General features: G+C 44.0%; 1 protein-coding gene across 2 annotated transcripts; it reads right to left on the bottom strand.

The window, feature by feature from the left end:
* Positions 1-3,151: 3,151 nt before the first annotated feature.
* Positions 3,152-23,322, bottom strand: LOC145535888 (uncharacterized). Of its 2 annotated transcripts, XR_014075526.1 has the most exons (5): positions 23,011-23,322; positions 22,456-22,846; positions 6,952-6,997; positions 5,625-5,783; positions 3,152-3,729 (listed from the first exon to the last, which is right to left on the bottom strand). XR_014075526.1 is itself a non-coding variant. In XM_081564232.1 (4 exons), the coding sequence occupies exons 1-4, from the start codon at positions 23,114-23,116 to the stop codon at positions 3,325-3,327; spliced, it is 948 nt and encodes a 315-aa protein (XP_081420358.1). In that variant the 5' UTR covers positions 23,117-23,322; the 3' UTR covers positions 3,152-3,324. The 2 variants fall into 2 exon arrangements, 1 of the variants encoding a protein (XP_081420358.1); XM_081564232.1 differs by lacking the exon at positions 5,625-5,783.
* Positions 23,323-24,517: the final 1,195 nt, after the last annotated feature.

Below are 24,517 nucleotides of genomic sequence, written 5' to 3'. Positions count from 1 at the left end.
GAGGTTATTGATATTTCTCCTGGCAATCTTGATTCCAGCTTGTGATTCATCCAGCCTGGCATTTCACACGATGTACTCTGCGTATAAGGTCAATAAGCAGGGTGACAACCTACAACCCTCATGTACCCCGTTACCAATTTGGAACCAGTTCATTGTTCCGTGTCTGGTTCTAACTGTTGCTTCTTGACCTGCCTACAGATTTCTCTGGAGGCAGGTAAGGTGGTCTGATATTCCCATCTCTTGAAGAATTTTCCAGTTTGATGTGATCCACACAAAGGCTTTGGTGTAGCCAATAAAGCAGAAGTAGATGTTTGTCTGGAATTCTCTTGCTTTTTCTATGATCCAACGGATGTCAGCAATTTGATCTCTAGTTCCTCTGCCTTTTCTAAATCCAGCTTGAACATCTGGAGGTTCTCGGTTCACATACTGTTGAAGCCTAACTTGGGGAATTTTGAGAAACACATTGCTAGCATGTGAGATGAGTGCAACTGAGTGGTAGTTGGGACATTCTTTTGCATTGCCTTTCTTTGAGATTGGAATGAAAACCGACCTGTTCCAGTCCTGTGGCCACTGCCGAGTCTTCCAAATTTGCTGGTGTATTGAGTGTAGCACTTTCACAGCAGCATCTTTAGGCTTTGAAATAGCTCAGCTGTTGCCATAGCAGCACTCAAACTTTCCTTCTGAAAACCCTGAGGAAGAGGGACTCATAAACTTCTTCTGAGGCTTCTGCCGCAGCTGCTCACAGGTTGGATGGCCACTCAGGTAATTATTTATTTTTCATTGAAGGATAATTGCTTTACAGCATTCTGTTGGTTTCCGCCCAACATCAACATGAATCAGCCATAGGTGTACATATGTCCCCTCCCTCCCACCTCCCTCCCCATCCCACCCCTCTAGGTTGTTACAATGCCCCTGTTTGAGTTCCCTGAGTCATTCAGCAAATTCCCAATGGCTATCTATTTTACATATGGTACCATATGGTTCCATGTTCCTCTCTCCATGCATCCTACCTTCACTAAGGTATTGAGGGTTAGTAAGGGGGGACTCTTAAAAAATCATCTGCAGTGGTTCTCCCCATTCATCACCCAGAGCCCAAACTTGACCGTGCTCCTGACCTTGCACAGCCATTCAGCCAAATAGCCTCTCCTCAGGAAGATAAAGGGAGAAAAGGAACTAGGAAAGGACAGGGCATGTTGCTGTGCTAAGTCGATTGAGTCCTGTCCAACTCTCTGTGACCCCATGGACTGTAGCCCAGCAGGCTCCTCTGTCCATGGGATTCTCCAGGCAAGAATACTGGAGTGGGTTGCCATGCCTTCCTCCAGGGGATCTTCCTGAGCCAGGGATGGAAACCGAGTCTCTTGTGTCTCTGGGAGTGTTCTTTACCCCTAGTGCCACCTGGGAAAGGCCCTTAGGAGAGAGGGTCAAGAATGATCTGTCTCAGTCATATGTGAGAAAAAAATCCCAGCATTTTCCTTCTCATGTTGGAGCCTGGGCTCCATGAGGGAGTTCTAAATAAGACCTTTCCATAAATAAACACCCTGCCTCATTGGCTTGGCCTTAGACATCTTGGATTTGGCTCCAAGTCAATTCATCAAAAGCCATCGTTTTACCAAAAGTCAAGACACAGAATGACCCAGTGAACAAGTAGGTCATTCTTTGAAGGATTAAGTTACTATATGACTAATGTGCCAGGGCTTACCAAACTTACCAACTTACCGAAACCTTTACTGTGGTTTTGTGTATTTACTTCAGCTTGTTGTTACTTAATATATAAAAATGCACATATTTAATATATACATTTCGATGCGTTTGGACATATATACAAAACCATGAAACCATCACAATGTTGTTATTTGTTTTAAGAGAAGAAATAATCTGGTTTTTCTAAAGATTCTATTTATTTATTTGTCTGCACTGGGTCTTTGTTGCGGCAGGGCAGATCTTCCATCTTCATTGCAGTATGTGGGCTCTTTAGTTGCAGCATGTGAACTCTTAGCTGCTGTGTGTGGCATCCAGCTCCTTGACCAGGGTTCCAACCCGGGCCCCCAGCATTGGGAGTGCAGAGTCCCAGCCACTGAACCACCAGAGAAGTCCCAATGCTGGTATTTTTAAATCCAGAGTTTACTGCGGTTTTCTTTGGGCACAGTGGCATGGCCAAGGGCTGGGGAGAGCCAGTTCCATAAGGTTCTGTGCCTGGATGCTCCCCCTCCCCATTCTTCAGTCCCTCCTTCCTCTGGGATAGGCAACTGGAGAAGACTCTCTTCCTCTGCCAGCAAATGACCCCCTCCTCCACCCCAACCCCCAGCTACAAGGGGAACTTGGCTGAGGGCCTTCTCCTTCTCCTCACAAACCCTTTCCTGGGTGGTTTCTACCTGGGAATTCCATTTGAAGAAGAAAGGCAAGGTCTTCCTGCTTCTTTTAAATAATGTGATTATCCTGCATCAGTGCTCAGGGACCACTCCTCCTGGCTTCAGGCAGCACTCAACCAAGAGCCTTCTTTGCAGTAGTAAATTAGCTGGAACCCAGGTTCTCTCCAGGATGTTGAAGGTGACAGGATATATCTGAAGGCCACATGATCAGCTCTGAGCTGGGGAGGGAGGGCTATGGTTTCCACCTCTGGGAGAGGGGAGGGAGAGGGAAGAGTCTTACACTGGCCTAGACAGAGTCTCCTCTTGCATTTCCTCTACAGAGCCAGGAACTCCCCCTCCCACTAGAGTGGTTTCTATCTGCGCCGCCCCCAACCCCACATACCCTCCACAAAAGGGAAAGCGGGGAACAGAACTATGAGAGAATCAGGTTAACACCCAGCTCCCTCTTCTCCATAAAGCCCTATGAGCTGCCCCTGTAGAAGTGGCCCTTGGGGTCCTTGCCTCTGACCTCGTCACCATGAATGTGGCTCAGGCCTGCCTGGGAACACACTCTCCTCCCTTGGAGACTCACGCCACCCGTCTTGCACATCTCGGTGGTCCCAGTGGGGCAGAGAGGGGGGAGGATGGGTGTTGGAGATGAGGGTGGAAGAGAACGGATGCGTCTGTGTACACTCCTCCTGGGCACCTGGGAAACGTCGGAGATGTGCGTGGCCTACTGATGGTGACTGTGGCTCAGCAGTTTCCATCAGATGCACTAACCCATGTGACACACAGAACAAATATGCAGAGAATTCACAACTTTATTGAAAATACAGAAAACGTGCCCTAAAACAGTGGGTCAATGACTCAGCATTTGTATTTAACACACTTGGCAGGCACTGTGTGCCTGATGGTGAGGTATCAGAACTTCATTCTGGCTCAAAGGCACTTTCGCCAAAGCTGTCAGAGAGACCATTCAAGAGGAACCGGGGCTACAGAAAGGCCACTGGTGGTAGGGGACCAGGAAAGGCCCTGTGGGGGCGGCCGGAGTGAACGGAGGGTGGTGGAATCCAGGGCAGAGGAGGCAGAAACAGAGGGGGTAAGGTTGGCATGGGCAGCAAGAGCAGCATGGGGGGCATGGGCGGCATGGGGGCATGGGGGCCATGGGCAGCATGGGGGGCATGGGCAGCATGGGCATCAGCTCCAGGGGCATCGGCTCCAGAAGGACCCAGTCCCAATTTGGCTCCTGAATGAGGATGGTGATGCAGGGTCCACCCCAGTTGCTGACCACAGGGTAGGCCGGGAGCCGAAGGGGTGCACCTCTGAACCTCAGTGCTCTCTGGCATTTCTTCCACATGGTCCTTCTATGCTTAAACCACACCTCCAATCAGAGAGAAAAACGGGCTGCGTTAGTACATGGAGCATTTAATGTCAGACAGGAAAAAACAGAGCGGGGAAATCTTGGTGACTTGAAGATGGGAAACTGCACCAGGAGAAGAAGCTATTTCCTTCTGGTTAAAAGTTTTTAGGACATTTACTTAAAGGCCCTGCCATCAGTCCCCCACCCCACCCCCAGCAAATGAGCACCGACGATGTGCCTGGCTCTGGACTGGCTTATGGCCTCGTCTGTCCCCCCACCTATTACTATTCCTGCCCCTAACCCCACTCACTAGGCAGGTGCGCCTTCGTGATGGGGGAAGTTGAGCACAGGATAAAGTGGGTGCCTTTTAAAATCATACTGAGAGGAACGGGACCCATTTTGAATGACCCATCTTTGGTGCACAGTAAATAATCAATAGGCGCGGGCTGGATTTGTAAATAAAAGCTGTCCTCGGGGACCGATGCGACGGTCATAGAGACAGAGCTGGTGTTGCCAGGGAGGTTTGGTCGTGGGGGCCCAGGCACTCTGTGGCTCGTCTGCTGACACCAGTGGAGCTGAAGCCCTGGACACCGCCTTAGTACTAGACTGCAGATCAGAGAGGTTTAGACTGCTGCTGCTGCTGCTGCTGCTTAGTGGCTTCAGTCCTGTCCGACTCTGGGCGACCCCATGGACTGCAGCCTGCCAGCCTCCTCTGTCCATGGAACAAACTTCGCCCAAATTGACCGACATTCTTAAATCTTGGCCAGCCAAGAGATGGGGGCGGGGGGAGGAGGCAACCACTGTTGTCTTTCTCAGTTCTGCACTCTCCAGCCTGTCCCACCCTCCAAACCTGCCTGCGCTCAGGACCCAGTCAGCTCCCTCTGCTCTGGGTGTGGCTGCAAGGCCTTGGACCAGAGTCTCTGGTTCCCAGCATGGCCCTGCTCTCTAGGCACTGCCACTCAACCAGCAGGGCCCCATCGTCCCCTCATGCTTAAGGCAAGAGGGTGCAACCTGCATATTAGGAAGATAATCGACAACCACCCGGGTCAGGATTCACAAAATGGCTCCTTCTGAAATATGAGCCAACTCTTAACAACTGAAAGAAAAACCTGTGCTGTGGGTGCCACTGCTCCCTCAGCATCCCACTTATTGGAATTACATCATATTTAATAGTTTTGCATGTTTTCACACCGCAAATTTTACATGAAACCAAGGGCCTCCTGCTCTCTACCGCCTCATTTTTCCTCTCCCATCCTTAGTATCTGGGCTCTTCTGATGCATGAATATGTAGTCTTAAGGAGCCAGATTAATAGAGCTCCTTTTGAAGGGGGAGATAAGAGTGTACCAGGGATCAAATCTGCATAAAGATAAGCAAAATGCAAAACTGGCTAACTGAAGTTCTGGCGGCTACTACTTCCATATTCCCAGTACTGCTTTCATAGAGTAACTCTTGCTGTGTGTGAAAACAAGGGGAGATGTCTATTAAATATTTCTTTGGGAAATTCGTGCCATAGAATTTGGAAATAGGTGGGAACATTCTCTCTTTTCCCTTAGTTGTTTCCTGTGGGTCCTTTTCCCTTCAGAGCTCCACTAAGAGACCACTATGTAAACCCAGGAGAAGCATGTCACCAAAACTTCAGGTTTTCTTTCCCAGTGAGCTTGCTTTGCCTGCATGAAAGAGCAGAGGCCCGGGCCTCCCAAGCCCTGGCCAGACCTGACTGTGATCCTAGTCCCTGGCCTTAGGCTCCCAGCCTTGCTTTCCAGACCTCCCCACCCCAACCAGGTCTGCAGCCCGCATCCATCACCACCCTCACACAAGGGCTCTGCAGCAAAGTGAATAATAATACCTTCCTGATTTTTCTTCCTTCCTTCCTTAATTTTCTACTTTAAAAAAATATTCCCTTGATACAACTTACTCTGTTCTAAAAACAACTATTCAGTTTCTGTGCCTTGAGGTACCGAGTAGTCATTACCATCTAAGTAAATGGGCAAGTACTTCGAGTTAACACAAGGAAGCTACTGGCTTGGAGCCATGGACCGTGGGCCATCAGAGAGAGATTCTTCAAAACCAATCCCTGAAAATAGTACGAAAAGGGCAGAAAAAAATCCTTAGCCATTAGAAATTGCTCAAAATAATATTCACTGATACATCTGGCAGTTTCATAATGTTGCATATATGCAGTATCTCCAATAAATATATTGATAGTGTCCAATTTTCTCAAACTCACCTTTCTAGGTCAGTGGAAATTTATTCAACTTATTTTAATATATATATTTAGACAAATTCCTAAGGGTCGCACATCTTTCCTCCATCTCCATCATAATGCACAACCGACTATGTTAGCAAAGTTTTCAGACTGCACATCAAACAATTTCAGAAAATTAAAATTTACAGCTGAAACTCTACACTGCTCTGAGTGAGTGTGAGTATGTGTCTGCTCAGTTGTGTCCGCCTCTTTGCGACCCCAGAGAGCCTGCCAGGCTCCTCTGTCCATGGTATTTTCCAGGCAAGAATACTAAAGCAGGTTGCCATTTCCTTCTCCAGGAGGTCTTCCTAAAACAGGGATGGAACCCCCGTCTCTTGTGTCTCCTGCGTTGCTCTACCAAACACACAAAAACAACAGCAGGAGGATCGGGCACTTGGAATTGTAAATTATCCCCCTCCCCATCAGTCTCAGCTAAACTAAACGTACATTTGTTGCTCATATGTTGCGTCCTGAGGTGAATTATTCCCTTACCCAAATGCCTGAATACTTGAAAATTCACTCCTTGCAGAAAGAGCTGATGCCTGGCTTACGTATTTTAGATAATTTAGTATACTTGGACCCCCTTTGTGTGCTGAGTCACTCAGTCGTGTCCAACTCTTTGTGACCTCGTGGACTGTAGCCCACCAGGCTCCTCTGTCCATGGGGATTCTCCGGGCAAGAATACTGGAGTGAGTTGCCACTCAAGGGGTGGACCCCCTTATAACCCAGCTATTTGGTGCATTAATTTGAATAATTCCTAAGTCAGACTCAGTCCCAACATGAGTCCACAGAGAATTGCCCCTAAAGGATATCAGTGTTAGAAGGAGTTTACTTTACTGAAGTTCCCAAAGCCCCAGAAGTTCCAATCTTACTTCCCAAACATAGTGAAGGCTACAAAAACAAACCAACGTGAGAATGTCCAGGACAAGGTATCCAGTTCCTGAAGTGGGTTTTAGAAGAGCTGTTACGCCAAAGTGCTTTTTCCCAGTTTATTCACCTGCATTCTATCTTCAGTCACTCCCATGCGTCTTGCAAGCTCCTGTCTGAGGGGGAATAATTACAAACATTCAGCATTTGACATTATGCATGAAATGAAATGTATGTTGTACATTTCTCACTATTTAAAATATTTATTCAGAGTAGCCAAGATAACAGCATAGGAAAACTCTGAGCTCACTTCCTCCCTTGGGCACACCAAAATTACAACTATATACAGAGAAGCTCTTGATGAGAATGACCTGAAAGGTGAGCAGACAAGATCTTCCACAACTACAGCTATAAAGAAGGAAACACGATAAGATGGACAGGAAGGGTGGAGAAGGGGTATAGTCAAGACTCACACCCACAGGTCGGAAACCCATATGTGCAGTGCTTAGTCGCTCACCGGTGTCCCACTCTTTGCGATGCCATGGACTGTAGCCCACCAGGCTCCTCTGCCATGGGGATTCTCCAGGCAAGAAAACTGGAGTGGATTGCCAAGCCCTCTTCCAGGGGATCTTCCCAACCCAGGAGTCGAACCCAGGTCTCCCGCATTGCAGGGGGACTCTTAACCATCTGAGCCACCAGGCAACCCATATACAGGAAGATAATTATAATTGAAGAGATTTACCACAAGAAGCAAGGGGTCTGAGCACACTAGATTTCCTAGCCTGGGGTCCTGAGCCGGGAAGATAAGCTCTCGGAACATTTGGCTTTGAAGGCCAGCAGGGCTTCCTTTCAGGAGACCCGGGGGCTGTGAGAAATTGAGACTCCACTCGGAAAGGATGAACCCCAAATCTCACATGCTCCAGGACCCAGGGCAGAAGCAGTGATTTGAAAGGAGCCTCGGTCAGACCTGCCTGTGGATCCGGAGAATCTCCTGAAGAGGCAGGAAACAACTACCGCTCACCCTGGGGACAAAGACGCTGGCAGCAGCCAGTTTAAGGTGCTCGTTGGACCGTGAGGACTCTGCTGCTGGCAAGGGCCATTTTGAAATCTTCCCTCTAGACTATTAGTACTGTGACCCAGCCCTCCCACCAGTCTATTGGCACTAATCCCGACACACCCCAAACCAAGCAGCTAGCCAGGCAGGGACACAGCCTCACTCACCAACAAGTCAGTTGCCATAGGACCTCCTGAGTCCCCAGTCACCCAAGAACCAGACTTGCCCGCCAGAGGTCCCAGGACCCAGCCCCAAACACCAGTGGGGCCAGCAGCCTCTGCACTAGGCAACGCCTGGTAACCAACAGACCTGGGGTCCACCCATGGTAGTCAGCCCACCACAACAGAAGGGCTCATGCAGCCCATACAGAAAGCACCCCTGGAGCATATAGCTCTCTCTGACGACCGGAGGAAGTGACACAGTATATTTAATGTGATCAAAGGAAAAAATCTACAACAAAGAATACTCTACCTGGAAAAGCTATCATTCAGAGTTCAAGAAGAGATAAAGACTTTTAGAGACAAGCAAAAGCAAAGTGTTCGACACCACAAAACATGCTTTAAAAGAAATGTTAAAGGAACTTCTCTAAGCAAAAAAGAAAAAGGCTATTAATACAAATAAGAAAAGAGTAAAAAGTAAAGTTATAAGCTTTTACACAGCAAAGGAAGCCATAAAGAAAACGAAAGTCCATAGGGTTTACGAAATAGTAGAAAATATTTGTGAATGATGCAATCGACATGAGCTTAACTTTCAAACACTTCATACAACTCAATAACAGCAACAAAAAACAACCCAATCAAAAAATGAGAAGACTAAATAGACATTTCTCCAAAGAAGACATGTATGTGTGTGTGTGCACACATGTGCTCTACTGTGTCCAACTCATTGTGAATGTGTGGGACTGGAGCCTGTCAGGCTTCTCTGTCCATGGAATTTCCAAGCCAAGAATCCATGGGGTCACAAAGAGTTGGACACAACTGCGCGCGCGTGTGCCCGCACACACACACACACGCACACACACACACACGCGTCTTCTTTGGAGAAATCTCTCCTTTGGTCTTCTGTCCATTTTTTGATTGGGTTGGGTTTTTGTTGTTGTTTTTATTAAGTTGTATGAGCTATTTCTGTATTTTGGAAATTAAGCCCGCCCAGACATTTCTTCAAAGAAGACATATAGATGGCCATCAGGCACGTGAAAAGATTCTCAACACTGCTCATCCCACATCTGGGCATATATCTAGAAAAGAGAAAAACTCTAATTAGAAAAGATACACAGACACCGATGTTCATAGTGGCACTGTTGACAACAGCTAAAACATGGAAGCACCCTAAGTGTTCATCAACAGATGAATGGATAAAGATGTGGTATGTATATGCAATGGAATATTACTCAGCCATAAAAAGAATGAAATTCTGCCTTTTGTAACCATGTGGATGCACCTGGATAGTATTAGGCTAAGTGAATTAATTCCAATAAAGACAAACACCGTAAGATATCACTTACATGCAGAATTCAAAAAAAACAGTACACATGAACTTTTTTACAAACAGAAACAGATTCACAGACGTAGAAAACATATTTCTGGTAACCGAGGAGGGGGAATGAATTGGGAGTATGAGATTAACAGATGCACACTACCATATATAAAATAGATAAACAACAAGGATTTACTGTATAGCACAGGGAAGGTTATTCACTATCTTATGATAAACTGTCAAGGAAAAGAATCTGAAAAAGAATACATATACACAACATGTATACGTAAGTATAACCAAAAACACTATCTATATAAACCTCATGGTAGCCACAAACCAAAAATCTATAATGGACACACATACAACAAAAGAGAAAGCAATCCAAACATAACACTAAAGAAAGCCATCAAATCACAAAGGAAGAGCGCAAAGAAGAAGAAAAGAACAAAAAGAAAAGAATTAACAAAATGGCAGTAAATATATACTTACCAATAATTACTTTAAATATAAATGGAATAAACGCTTCAATTAAAAGACACAGAGTGGCTGACTGGACACAGAAACAAAACCCACGTACATGCTGCCTACAGGAGTCTCCCTTCAGATCTAAAGACTCAGACAAAAAGAGAGAGGATGGAAAAAGGTATTCATGCAAATGTCAATCAAAAGAAAGCTGGGGTAGCAACACTTGTATCAGATAAACTTGTCTTTCAAACAGAGACCATAACAAGAGACAAAGAAAGACTACATAATGAACATGCAATCAGCTCAAGAAGATGTAACAACTGTAAATATATAGGCAGCCAACATAAGAGCACCTAAAATACATACAGTACATACAAACAAACATAAAGGAGAAACTGACAGTAAGCATCACATTCAGGACTTTGCCACCCCACTTACATCAACGGACAGATCATCCAACAGAAAATCCATAAGGAAACACTGACCTCAAGTGACATATTAGACTTAATGGACTCATAGAGCATCCCATCCAAAAGCAGCAGAATACACGTTCACATTTTAGGAATGTCGACATTTTAGGAATCAGTGAACTAAGGTGGACTGGAATGGGTGAATTTAGCTTGGATGGCCATTATATATACTACTGTGGGCAGGAATCCCTTAGAAGAAATGGAGTGGCCATCATAGTCAACAAAGGAGTCCAAAATGAAGTACTTGGATGCAATCTCAAAACCGACAGAATGATCTCTGTTCATTTCCAAGGCAAACCATTCACCATCACAGTAATCCAAGTCTACGCCCCGACCAGTAACGCTGAAGAAGCTGAAGTTGAACGGTTCTATGAAGACCTATAAGACCTTCTAGAACTAACACCCCCCAAAAGATGTCCTTTTCATTATAGGGGACTGCAATGCAAGAGTAGAAAGTCAAGAGATATCTGGAGTAACAGGCAAATTTGGCCTTGGAGTACAGAATGAAGCAGGGCAAAGACTAATAGAGTTTTGCCAAGAGAACGCACTGGTCATAGCAAACACCCTCTTCCAACAACACAAGAGAAGACTCTACACATGGACATCACCAGATGGTCAACACCGAAATCAGATTGGTTATATTCTTTGCAGCCAAAGATGGAGAAGCTCTATACAGTCCGCAAAAACAAGACCAGGAGCGGACTGTGGCTCAGATCATGAACTCCTTATTGCCAAATTCAGACTTAAATTGAAGAAAGTAGGGAAAACTACTACACCATTCAGATATGACCTAAATTAAATCCCTTAGGATTATACAGTGGAAGTGACAAATAGATTGAAGGGATTAGGTCTGATAGACAGAGTACCTGATGAACTATGGACAGAGGTTCATGACATTGTACAAGAGGCAAGGATCAAGATCATCCCCAAGGAAAAGAAATGCAAAAAGGCAAAATGGCTGTCTGAGGAGGCCTTAGAAACAGCTATGAAGAGAAGAGAAGCGAAAGGCAAAAGAGAAAAGGAAAGATATACCCATTTGAATGCAGAGTTCCAGAGAATAGCAAGGAGAGATAAGAAAGACATCCTCAGCAATGAATGCAAAGAAATAGAGGAAAACAGCAGAATGGGAAAGACTAGCGATCTCTTCAAGAAAATTAGAGCCCGGCGGCCTCTAGGTTGCGGCGGGGAGGGGCCGCGGCGGCGGGCGGAGCCCTCGGAGCCAGCCTCCAGGGCGCGGGTGTCCGCGCCGCCGCCTGGCCCGCCGCCCGGGTCGGGTGAGGTGGGGGCCGTGCACGGCTCTGGTCCCCCCCGGCCCGTCCCCCTCCGGACCGGGGCGCGCCGCCCGGTGGCTCTCCGTCCGCTCCTCGCTCCTCACGCAGCCCCTCCGCACGACCCCGAGCGGAGGCGCCGAGAGAAAGTGAGGAAGAGCAGGCTGCGGGAGGGCCTGGATTTGCTAGTGGAACTAGGTTTTTCCCGAAAGAGGTGACAGAATAACTGAGAAGAATCTGCTGGACTGTGGAGTCCAGTCCTGAGCTCAGTAGGGAAATAGCAAGCTCATCTATAACCAGATCTACAGCATATACTTTTTTTAAGAATCAACATTGAGCAATTTTCTGAAAGTAAACCATGAAAGCCCTCTTGGAGGCCGCACACCTGTCTGCGAACTTGAACCTGAGAAATGGACGTTTTTTCCATCAGGGTGATCTCCTTCTTCAGCTGAATCATCAGAAGTGGTGAGAAGAAGAGACCCCCTACCCAACCAAACTGCTTCAGACAAATTCAATCAGTCTATCAAGGAATGGAGCTGTGCAGCGTGGCCAGATCACCATCTGCCTGCACCACCACTGAGCTGTCTCTCTAGGACTGCCACCTACATGTAGGCTGCACCCAGTGCAGGGCATCTGGCTGAGGCAGGGGTTGGGAGTGAAATCCTGCTCCATTCACCAAGCCAAGTTTATTGGTGCCTGGCCAAATGATGTGGCTTCTTTTTCTGATTTGCAGCAGTGCACCCTGTACGGTCTAGTGGCATGTCTGACCATCCCCATCCCATACCCCAGTCCTATCTGAGATTCTCTTCCTTACCTCAGATGGATTCAAGATTTTCATGAACAAATTAGGTGTCTTGCAAAAGATGAAACGTTTGACCCCAATTGAAATTAATTTCATAGGTGAAGCTCAAAATATTACCATATGTAGGAATTATGTATATATTTATACATGTATGCATATACAGTTAAGTAGATACCATTGTCTATGTATCAGAAGTTAGCACAGTTTAAATGGGTAAATGTTTAAAATAAAACTATTTGGGGTATTTGAAAAAAAAAAAAAGAAAGAAAATTAGAGATACCAAGGGAACATTTCATGCAAAGATGGGCTCGATAAAGGACAGAAATGGTATGGACCTAACAGAAGCAGAAGATATTAAGAAGAGGTGGCAAGACTACACAGAAGAGCTATACAAAAAAGTTCTTCATGACCCAGATAACCACGATGGTGTGGATCACTCACCTACAGCCAGACATCCCGGAATTCGAAGTCAAATGGGCCTTAGGAAGCACCACTACAAACAAAGCTAGGGGAGGTGATGGAATTCCAGTTGAGCTATTTCAAATCTTAACAGATGATGCTGTGAAAGTGCTGCACTCAATATGCCAGTAAATTTGGAAAACTCAGCAGTGGCCACAGGACTGGAAAAGGTCAGTTTTCATTCCAATCCCAACGAAAGGGAATGACAAAGAATGCTCAAACTACCACACAATTGCACTCCCCTCTCACGCTAGGAAAGTAATACTCATAATTCTCCAAGCCAGGCTTCAACAGTACGTGAACAATGAACTTCCAGATGTTCAAGCTGGATTCAGAAAAGGCAGAGGAACCAGAGATCAAATAGCGAACATCCGTTGTATCATCGAAAAAGCAAGAGAGGTCCAGAAAAACATCTATTTCTGCTTTAATGACTATGCCAAAGCCTTTGACTGTGTGGACCACAGCAACTCTGGAAAATTCTTAAAAAGATGGGAATACCAGACCACCTGACCTGCTTCCTGAGAAATCTGTATGCACGTCAGGAAGCAACAGTTAGAACTGGACATGGAACAACAGACTGGTTCCAAATCGGGAAAGGAGTAAGTCAAGGCTGTTTACTGTCACCCTGCTTATTTAACTTATATGCAGAGTACATCATGAGAAACGCTGGGCTGGAGGAAGCACACGCTGGAATCAAGATTGCCAGGAGAAATATCAATAACCTCAGATATGCAGATGACACCACCTTTATGGCAGAAAGTGAAGAAGAAATAAAGAGCCTCCTGATGAAAGTGAAAGAGTAGAGTGAAAAAGTTGGCTTAAAGCTCAGCGTTCAGAAAACTGAGTTCATGGCATCTGGTCCCATCACTTCATGGCAAATAGATGGGGAAACAGTGGAAACGGTGGCAGACTTTATTTTTGGGGGCTCCAAAATCACTGCAGATGGTGACTGCAGCCATGAAATTAAAAGATGCTTGCTCCTTGGAAGAAAACTTATGACCAACCTAGACAGCATATTAAAAAGCAGAGACATTACTTTGCCAACAAAGGTCCGTCTAGTCAAAGCTATGGTTTTTCCAGTAGTCACGTATGGATGTGAGAGTTGGACTATAAAGAAAGCTGAGCGCTGAAGAATTGATGCTTTTGAACTGTGGTGCTGGAGAAGACTCTTGAGTCCCTTGGACTGCAAGGAGATCCAACCAGTCCATCCTAAAGGAAATCGGTCCTGAACGTTCATTGGAAGGACTGATGCTGAAGCTGAAACTCCAATACTTTGGCCACCTGATGGGAAGAACTGACTCATTGGAAAAGACCCTGTTGCTGGGGAAGATTGAAGGCAGGAGGAGAAGGGGATGAAAGAGGATGAAATGGGTGGATGGCATCGCTGACTCAATGGACATAAGTTTGAGTAAACTCCGGGCGTTGGCGCTGGACGGGGAGGCCTGGCATACTGCAGTCCACGGGATCACAAAGAGTCAGACACGACTGAGCAATTGAACTGAACTGAACTGAACGCGTTCTCAAGTGTACATGGAACATTCTCCACAAAACAAGTCTCAATAAATTTACGAAAATTTAAATGGTATCAAACATCTTTTCCAACTACAGTGCTGTGAGACTAGAAATCAACTACAAGGAAAAAAAACTTCAAAAAAACCCACAAACACATGGAGGCTAAACAAAATGCTACCGAACAATGAATAAGTCATTGAAGAAATCAAAGATGAAATAAAGAAAAAATCCAGCAACAAATGAAAATGAAAACACAATAATCCAAAGTCTATGGGATACACTAAAAGCAGTTTTCAGAGGGAGGTTTGTAGTAATTCAAGCTTACTTCAGGAAATAAGAAAAATCTCACATAAGCAACCTAACCGCACACCTAAAGGAACTAGAAAAAGGAGAACCAGCAAAACCCAAAGTTAGTACAAGGGAGAAATCATAAAGATCAGAGAAGAAATAAATGAAATAGATTTTAAAATATATAAAATAGCAATGCAAATAAGAGTTGATTCTTTGAAAAGGTAAATAAAATTAATAAATGTTTAGCCAGACTCATCAAGAAAAAAGAGGGTCCAAATCGATAAAATCAGAAATGAAAAAGAAGTTACAATCAACACCACAGAAATACAAAAGATCATAAGAGACTACTATGAGCAATTATTTAGACATCAATAAAATGGATAACCTAGAAGAAATTAACAAATTCCTAGACATGTACAGTCTCCCAAGGCTGAAGCAAGAAGAAATAGAAAATTTGAACAGATCAATTACTAGTGATGAAACTGAATTGGAAAATTAAAAAGGATGTATTTATTTTACAGCAGCAGGAATATAGCCAATATCTTATAATAACTTCAAATGAAGGATAATCTATAAACATTTTCAGTCAGTATGTTGCACATCTGAAACTCATAGAATATTTGAAATCAACTACACCTCAATGAAACAGACATCAGTAATCACGAGAGCAATGCAAACCCAAACTACAATGAGATGTCACCTCACACAGGTCAGAATGGCTCTCAAGAAGAAGACTCCAAATACCACATGTTGGAGAGCACGCGGGGAAAGAGAGCGCTTGCGCACTGTTGGCGGGAGTGTAAACCGGTGCAGCCACCGCGGGGAACAGTATGAGGTTCCTCACAAAATTAAAACCAGAACCACCGCATGACCCAGAAATTCCAATCCTGCGCATATATCTGGAAACAAAACAAAACACTACCTCAGAAAGCTACACGCACCCCAGTGTTCATGCAGCATTACTCACAACAGCCAAGATATGGAGGAAACGTAAGTGTCCATCATCATGCTGCTGCTGCTGCTGCTAAGTCGCTTCAGTCGTGTCTGACTCTGTGCGACCCCATAGACGGCAGCCCACCAGGCTCCACCGTCCCTGGGAGTCTCCAGGCAAGAACACTGGAGTGGGTTGCCATTTCCTTCTCCAGTGCATGAAAGGGAAAAGTGAAAGTGAAGTCGCTCAGTCGTGTCCGACTCTTAGCGACCCCACAGCCGGCGGCAGCCCGCCAGGCTCCTCCATCCATGGGATTTTCCAGGCAACAGTACTGGAGTGGGCTGCCATTGCCTTCGGAACGGATTAAGAAGATATGGTATAGACATACAATAGAATACTACTCAACGTGACAAAGAATGAAATTTTGCCATCTGCAACAACACAGATGGACTGGGAGGGTATTATGCTTAATGAAATAAATAAGTAGGACAGAGAAAGGCAAATAGTGTATGATATCACTTATATGTGAAATCTAAAAATGAAAACAAACTATTGAATATAACAAAAAAGAAACAAGTCTCATAGATATAGAGAATAAAGTAGTTGTTACCAGTGAGGAGAGACAGGAGAGAGGGACAAGATAGGGGTAGTGGATTAATAAGTACAAACTGCCATCTATAAAATAAATAAACTACAAGGATATATTGCACAATCCAGGGAATATAGCCAATATTTCATAAGAACTATAGTGGAGTACAACCTTTAAAAATTGTGACCTCGCCTTCTCCCACGGAGTCCAGGAGTCTGTTCTTTATGTCTGTGTCTCTTTTGCTGTGTCAGAGAAATCGTGACATCTTTAATCTACCACAGATCCCAATATTCGATGTGTATAATCCTAATCATTGTAACATGTTTTTTTTTAAAGCAGAAAAAATTGGAAATAACCTGAACATCCATCACTGGAATTAAATAAGTTTAAATTATCTTAGTAAGTTAGTTTAAATTTATAAAATTAAATACTATGCACCCATTAAAAACAATGGGGATATTTTTAATAAAATATTATAAAAATATTACCATGAGATATTTTGAGTAAAAAAAGCACAGGTTAGTATGTGTGTAGTATGGTACCATCTGTGTGAAAGGAGGAAAATAAAATGCATTTGTATTTACTTGTATTTGCACGAAACAGCTATGGAATATGCATTCTTGTTGGGGGTGATATCACCACTGAAGGGGTAAAAATTGGTTCTTGTGTGGGAGGAATCTGAATATTTTTATGTAAGGAGCACAGTTATATGTAGAGTACAAAAACAGATACACAGTATACCTGTGTATTCAAATTAAAGGAGGAGCCAATAATCAGGAAGAAATGTCTTCAAAGCCTCCTCAGGAGAGTGACGATGCAAAAAGGTTTGCGGGAAAAAAGGATGAGAGACATCCTTTTCTAGAAGGATGTAAAGAAATGAGTCCAGATGGCTGTCTGAGAGAGCAGAAATGAGTTACTGGGAAAAGGAAGGGACAAGAATAAGGATGTTCAGTGTGTTCTCGTTCATATTTTTAGTGTTGGAATCATGGGACAATAGCATCTATCTAACTTTAAAAAACTGTTGTGTGAAAATTGTATAAATCTTAATTATGCTGAATTGGGTAAAAAAAAGATACAAGCTTTTGGTTATAAGAAGAATAAGTACTAGTGATGTAGTATACACATGATGACTATAGTTAATACTCCCCTATGATGTATATGAAAATTAAGAGAATAAATCCTGAGTTCTCATTACAAGGAGGAAAATACTTTTTGATATCTACGTGAGATGATGAATGTTCACTACATTTATTGTGAACATGTAATCATTTCATGATGTGTATAAGTGAAAGCATTATGCTGTGTACCTTAAACCTGTACAGTGATATATGTCAATTTTATCCTAATATATCTGGAAGGAAAAAATTGAAAAAAAAATAAAATAAAATAAAATAAACAGTAACTCTTTCATGAAATTGTAAGAGATATTAAATTACAAGATATAACATATAGTATAATGGTGCTAGATTCATATGACAACTATGTAATATAAATTATATCTGATTATAATGATCATAATCTGGTTACAATCATTGATTATATCTGGCTTTGTTATCAATGTTATTTTCACATGCTATGTGAGTACCATATTTCTGAGAGTTTCTCTAAATTATCTCTTTTGTCTTTCCATTAATATCCACTACAATATTGTCACCTAAATCTTAAATAATTCTCAAATATGTCCTCTCCTCCATATCAGAGTTGCTGCTGCCTTTGTGTAGGCTATAATCTTCCAATGGTATTATAAAAATAAGCTCCTAATTCTATTTTGCAATTATCTAAACTTGATATAGAGTTTTATGTCTTCATATCTTTGCCCTAGAAGCATCTTTAGACATCATCATCAACTCTGTTGTATGGTTATATATTGATTCTGCCCAATATGTAGCAGTAAATATAAAAACAGAAATGATAGTTTAACTGGCTTGTATATACAACTGTTCATTTTTTTAATGCAGAAATTTTCTTCACAAAGATAAATATATTATTGTGATATTCTGATACTATTGTTTTTATTAAAAAACACAATTCTAAATAAATACTTTGAAATCAAAAAAAAATTGTGAATCACTATGTTGTACGCCTAAAACTTACGTAATATTGTATATCAACTATTCTTCAATTTTTTAAAAAAGATAACTTTCAAGTCTCCACCAAAAGTCTATTAGAACTAATAAATGAATTCAGTAAAGTTTCAGGATTCAAGATTAATATATAGAAATGTGTTGCTTTTCTATACACTTAATAATAAGCTATCAGAGAAAGCAAGAAAACAATCCCATTTAAAATAGCATTAAAAAGAATAAAATACCGAAGAATAATCGTAACCAAGGAGGTTTGGTTTCACCAAAGGAAGCGCAATACACTTTCACCAAGTGAAAGACCTATACTCTGAAAACCATCAAACCCTGCTGAAGGCATTTAAAAATTATACCAAGAAATGCAAAGATAATCTATGTTCTTGGACTGGAAGAACTAATATCGCTAAAATGTCCATAAAACCCAAAGCAATCTACAGATTTAATGCAATTCCTATCAAAATACATGGCAGGGAAGGAAATCAAAAAAAAGAGGGGCTGTGTATATGTATAGCTCACTCATTTTGCTATACTGCAGAAACTAATACAACATTGTAAAGCAACTATACTCCAATGAAAATTAACTAAAAAACAAAAAGTACCTACAAAAAAGTGGAATATATGACATTGTTCACCCTACAATAAATTCACCCAAAAAAGAAATAATCCTGAAATTTATATGAAACCCTCATAAGACCCCCAAATGGCCAAAGTAATCTTGAGAAAAAAGAACAAAGCTAGAGGTCTCACACTCCCTGGCTTCAGACTATACCACAAAGCTATAGTCATCAATGCACTTCCCTGACAGTCTAGTGGTTAAGACACCTGACACCGCCCTTTCACTACAGGGGGCTTGGGTTCCATCCCTGGACAGAGAAGATTCTGAATGCCATGGGGTGCGGCCAAAAAAAAAAAAAACAACACCTCAGTATGGTACTGGCATTAAAAACACATACACTAGAACAGACTAGAGAGTCCAGAAATAAACCCAAGTACTTACCGTCAATTACTCTATGACAAAGCAGGTAAGAACATACAATAGGGAAAAGAGTCACTTTAATAAGTGGTGCTAAGAATACTGGACAGCTGCGTGTAAAAGAAATTAGAACATTTTCTCACAGAACATTAAAAAATAAACTCAAAATGGATCAATGACCTAAAGGTAAGACCAGATACTATAAAACTCCTAGAGGAAAACATAGGCAGAACACTCTTTGACATAAATCACAGCGATAATTTTTGGGATCTGTCTCCTAAGGCAAAAGAAATAAAAGCAAAAACAAACCAATGAGACCTAATTAAACTTAAAGGCTTCTGCACAGCAAAGGAAACGATATACAAAGCAAAAGGACAACCTACTGGACGGGAGAAAATTTTTGCAAAGGATATTACTGACAAGGGGTTAATATCCAATATTTATAAAAACAGGTCAGGCTTCCCTCATAGCTCAGTTGGTAAAGAATCCACCTGCAATGCAGGAGACCCTGGTTCTATTCCTGGGTCGGGAAGATCTGCTGGAAAAGGGATAGGCTACCCACTTCAGTATTCTTAGGCTTCCCTTGTGTGGCTCAGCTGGTAAAGAATCCGCCTGCAATGCAGAAGACCTGGATTCGAGCCCTGGATTGGGAAGATCCCCTGGAGGAGGCAAAGGCTACCCACTCCAGTATTCTGGCCTGGAGAATTCCATGGACTGTAGAGTCCATGGGGTCACAGAGTCGGACACAACTGGGTGACTTTCACGCCACTTCATACAACTCAGTATCAAAAAACAAAGAACCTAACGCAAAAATGGGCAAAGACCTGAATAGACATTTTGCCAAAGAAGATACACAGATGGCCAACGGACATATGAAAAAAAAAAATGCTCAACACTGTTAATCGTCAGAGAAACGCAAATCAAAACCACAATGAGATCACCTCATACCTGTCAAATGGCTATCATCAAAAGGATAACAAATGTTGGCAAGGATGTGGAGAAAAGGGAATCCTACACTGTGGGAATGTAAACTGGTGCAGCCACTATGGAAAACAGTATGGAAGTTTCTCAGGAAAACTCAAATTAGAACTACCATACGATCCAGCGATTCCACTCTTGGGTAAATATCAAAGAAAATGAAAACAGTAATTCAAAATGATATCTGCACCTCAATGTTCATAGCAGCATTATTTACAACAGCCAAAAGATGAAAGCAACCTAAGTGCCCAGTAACAGATAAATGGATAAAGAAGATGTGATATATATATATATATATATATATATACAATGGAATACTTCTCAGTCATAAAAATGAATGAAATTCTGCTATTTGTAACAATGTGGATGGACCTAGAGAGTACTATATTTAGTGAAATAAATCAGAGGCAGAAAGACAAACACTGTATGATTTCACTTACACGTGGAATCTAATAAGTGAAACAAATGAAAAAACGTAGCTAAACAGAGACAAAATTATAGATACAGAGGAAAAAAACAGGTGGTTGTCTGAAAGGAGGGGTGGGGGGAGGAGAGAAATAGGGGAAGGAGATTAAGAGGTAAAAACTTCCAGTTACAAAATCAATAACTGGTATGAAATGTACGGTGTGGGGAATATAGTCAATAATTATATAATATCTTTTATGGTGACAGACTTATGGTGATCATTTTTAAATGTATAGAAATAATGGTACACCCATGGCGGATTCATGTCAATGTATGGCAAAACCAATACAATATTGTAAAGTAAAAAAATAGATAAATAAATAAATTTAGAAATAATGAATCACTAGGTTGCATAACAGGAACTAACATATTGTTGTAGGTCAGCTACACTTCAAAAGTAATCAAACTGAAAAAAAAGAGATTAGATTGGTGGTTACCAGAGGGAGTCAGGTGGGGGAACTGGGTGAAGGCAGTCAAAAGGTATAAATGAGATATAGGCAGTTCTGGACACCCAAATCAAGGGGCATCTTGAGTTTGACACTTGAGAAAGGGAGAAATTGGGCTGATTCTTAGAATTATCACACAGCAAAAGCCAACCGAACTTGGAGTAATCAAACTGAACAGAAAATACTGAGCCAAAGTTGATGCTATTTACCATCCTTTCTCATTAACTCATCTCCTACCACCATGGAGGTTTCCATGAAACGGTTTGCCTACAGCCTCTCCAATCAGTCCTCCTCTGTCTCTTGCAAGCTTCTGTCACTCTTTCAATATTCCCTAGCTCATTGAGTATTCCACCAGCCATTCAGTTGGGCAAATCAGAAATTCAGATATTTTTCTTAATCATTTCCCTTTACTCCTATGTCCAAATTACCATGAATCGCTATCAATTTTACCTGCTAAATACCTCTTCAATCTGTTCACTTCTATCCATTACCACACCATCACCTCTGGCCTTGCCTACTGAACAGCCTCCTAGGATCAAATCTCAGCCACATTCGAGCTGTGTGGATCTTGGGCAAGTCTCTTCACGTCTCTGGGCTTCAGTTTTTCTAACAGGTCAAGCAGGGATAAAAAAAACAATAGCTGCCACATTCACATAGGGTTGTGAAGATTCAATGACAATCTGTAGGAAACCCTTTAGGGCAAGTGCTTAACACAGTAAGTACAATGTAAATGATAGCTTTTAAAATCTTTTCTGCATTCAGACACTCAGCAATCCATTCATTCTCCCCTCTGTGGCTTGCCTTAGGGACAATTCTACCTCCGGCACAAACTTTAAGGGTAACTAAAAATTCAGTAATTAAGACAAAGGATGTTCTAATGTAGTATTTGGGCTTCCCGGGGGCTCAGCTGGTAAAGCTTCCTCTTGCAATGCCGGAGACCTGGGTTCGATCCCTGGGTTGGGAAGATCCCCTGGAGAAGCAAACTGCTATCCACTCCAGTATTCTGGCCCGGAGAATTCCATGGACTATACAGTCCGTGGGGTCTCAAAGAGTCTGACACGACTGAGCGACTTTCACTTTCACATTCAATGTAGTATCTACATTAACGCAAATATAATCCATGAATAACTGATGACCAATATTTTAAATCAAAGTAGAATCCAACCGCACACGTGCTCCACCATACCTCCAGCGACTCATTTGTTAACTATGGGCCGACAGTTTCCCGACATGACTTATTCAAACTCCCCACCTTAACACTGACTCGATTCCCACCGGGCAGAGCCCCCGCCCCAGGCCCTGGGGTTTTCAACTCCAGAGCTGAGGACAGGGACCCGCTCGCCTCAGCCCGCGCCCCCGGAGCCGCCCGCTTACCGCATGGCCACGCTGAGATACGGAGTGTCTTGGAAAGTTCTCTCCAGCTCCCGCATCTGCTCCAGCGTGAAGGTGGGCCGGGAGACTCGGTGGCGCCTGCCTGCCCCCCTCCAAACCTCGATGGCGGCTCCCCGGCGCTGCTCCTCCCCGCCCTTCTCTCCGCCCTCGCCGCCGCCCGCGCCCGCCTCAGCGTCTATCTCAGCCTTGGCGTAGCGGCTTCCCCCGTCTGGGGGGCCCGCATCTCCCGCGGCCACATTGCCGCCTTCCTTTTCTTCTCCTTCTTCGTATCCCGCCTCTTTCCCCTCCGCGGCTGCTCCCTGCTCAGGTTTGGACTGAGCCTTCGGCTCCTCTCCCTCTTCTCCAGGAAGCGAGATCTTCGCGGGCTCAGCCTCTGCAAGAGAAGAAACCCGAAGACAAAGGTCAGGCCGTCGAGCGAGCCCGCTGAGGAAGAGGAGGGAACCCGCCGCGTCTGAGGAGGAATCCTCCTGCTCGCCCCTCCCTAGGGAAATTCGTTTCCCGGTATCCTCTGAACCGAGTGCCCAGCCTGCCACTGACCGTGCACTTCTTCCCAATTGTCCTTGACCCGCAGCCTGAGGAAGCCCGCAACGACCGCGTCGGTGTCGCTATGGGCACTGTGGCCACGCTGCGGCTGAGGCTTCATGTTCCGACCGCTGTCCAGGAGGCTGTGCCTTCAGCGGAGGCTGTCCTGGGTCTCCCGAGATCCCGGCTCTAGACTCAGGGCTAGAAGCGGCGGCCCGCGATTCGGCACCGTTAGGGCTACACTGGCGTCGGGTCAGGACTAGAGTCCGGATAGACGCCCTCCGGGGGTTTATCGTCGGCTGCTGGGGGTTGGGTCGGCTGAAGTGCGCATGCGGCAGGAGCTTGGCGGTCCTGGCGGCGGGGGGAGGGAGGGGGGAGGAGGTATGGGGGGCAATTCTAGGTGCGCACCACAGGGGGCGCTGGTAGGGAGCATGAGTGAGAGCAGAACTCAGGCCCCCAAGTTGCAACTTAGCTGACCAAGTACTGCGCACTTGGTCCGGCGTCTTCCCAGACCAAGGGCCTGTGCCTGATTTGTGGATGGGAAGAACGGGCCCTCACCCTCGCTCCGTAGACCTTGGAGAAACGTTTGGGGACTAGCTCCTGGCTCAGCCCGCCATATCCAGCAGCCAGTACTAAGCAAGGAGAAGCAATCAAACTAATATGTTCACCCCGTGGTGTCGCCGGGGATTGGTTCTGGGACCCGCCGAGGATACCAAAATCTGCGGATGCTCGAGTCCCATAGCGGGCCCTCCGCATCTGCAGATGTGAAACCCACGGATATGGAGGGCCGTCTGTGTGTCTACAGAAAAAAACCCGTGTATAAGTGGACCAGCTAGGCCTTTGCTTGCTCTGAGTTTTTGCAGTGAGGCTGAAGTCCGAGTCTGCCATACTCCAGCGGTCTCCAGGAGCAGGAGTTCAGGGCTGGGTTTTCTGAGCAGGTGGGGTGCTCAGATGCGCTATGAAAACAAAACAAAACCCCAGCCCACTCCCTTAAGAAAGGCCCTTAGCCTATTTTAGTAACGAATCCACATCAAATATCAAGTGTGGAAACCTGCACAGTGTTTAGAACACTCAAGGGGTACAGAGAGCACCCCTTCCTTTTGTTTTTGCCTTTGTTGCAACTATGGATTGTGCTACATCTTTATAAACAGCCCCTATTGCTTCTGGCTGTAAATCCTCTAGAGGTATACATGTACCCTGGGGTGGACTCCTGTGGACGTGGCTAAATTACCTGCTTTCTTGCAGCTGCCTCCCCCACCCCCTTATCTCGCCTCATCATGTTTTCTAGAAACCTTCCTGAGCCCTTTCTGAGGAATAAATAAATTTTATTCATTGTCAAATAAAAGAGAGCCAGGCTAGATTGCAGGCTCTATGATTTTTCCTTGAAGAAGTGTTTTATGGATGCCCCAAGGCTTGTTAATATCCTAAATACTGAAAATAACTTCTAACAATGGGCCCTATACTTGACCATGTACTTATCTTGTGTTATCTTACACAACTGTTTTTGTCAACCCCATTTGAG

The sequence above is a fragment of the Giraffa tippelskirchi genome, chromosome X (assembly GCF_054371585.1).
Source record: "Giraffa tippelskirchi isolate mGirTip1 chromosome X, T2T-mGirTip1v1.2.pri, whole genome shotgun sequence".
Classification (NCBI taxonomy): domain Eukaryota; kingdom Metazoa; phylum Chordata; class Mammalia; order Artiodactyla; family Giraffidae; genus Giraffa; species Giraffa tippelskirchi.
Note: the sequence above shows the minus strand (reverse complement) of the source record. Positions and strands in the feature narration are given on the sequence as shown.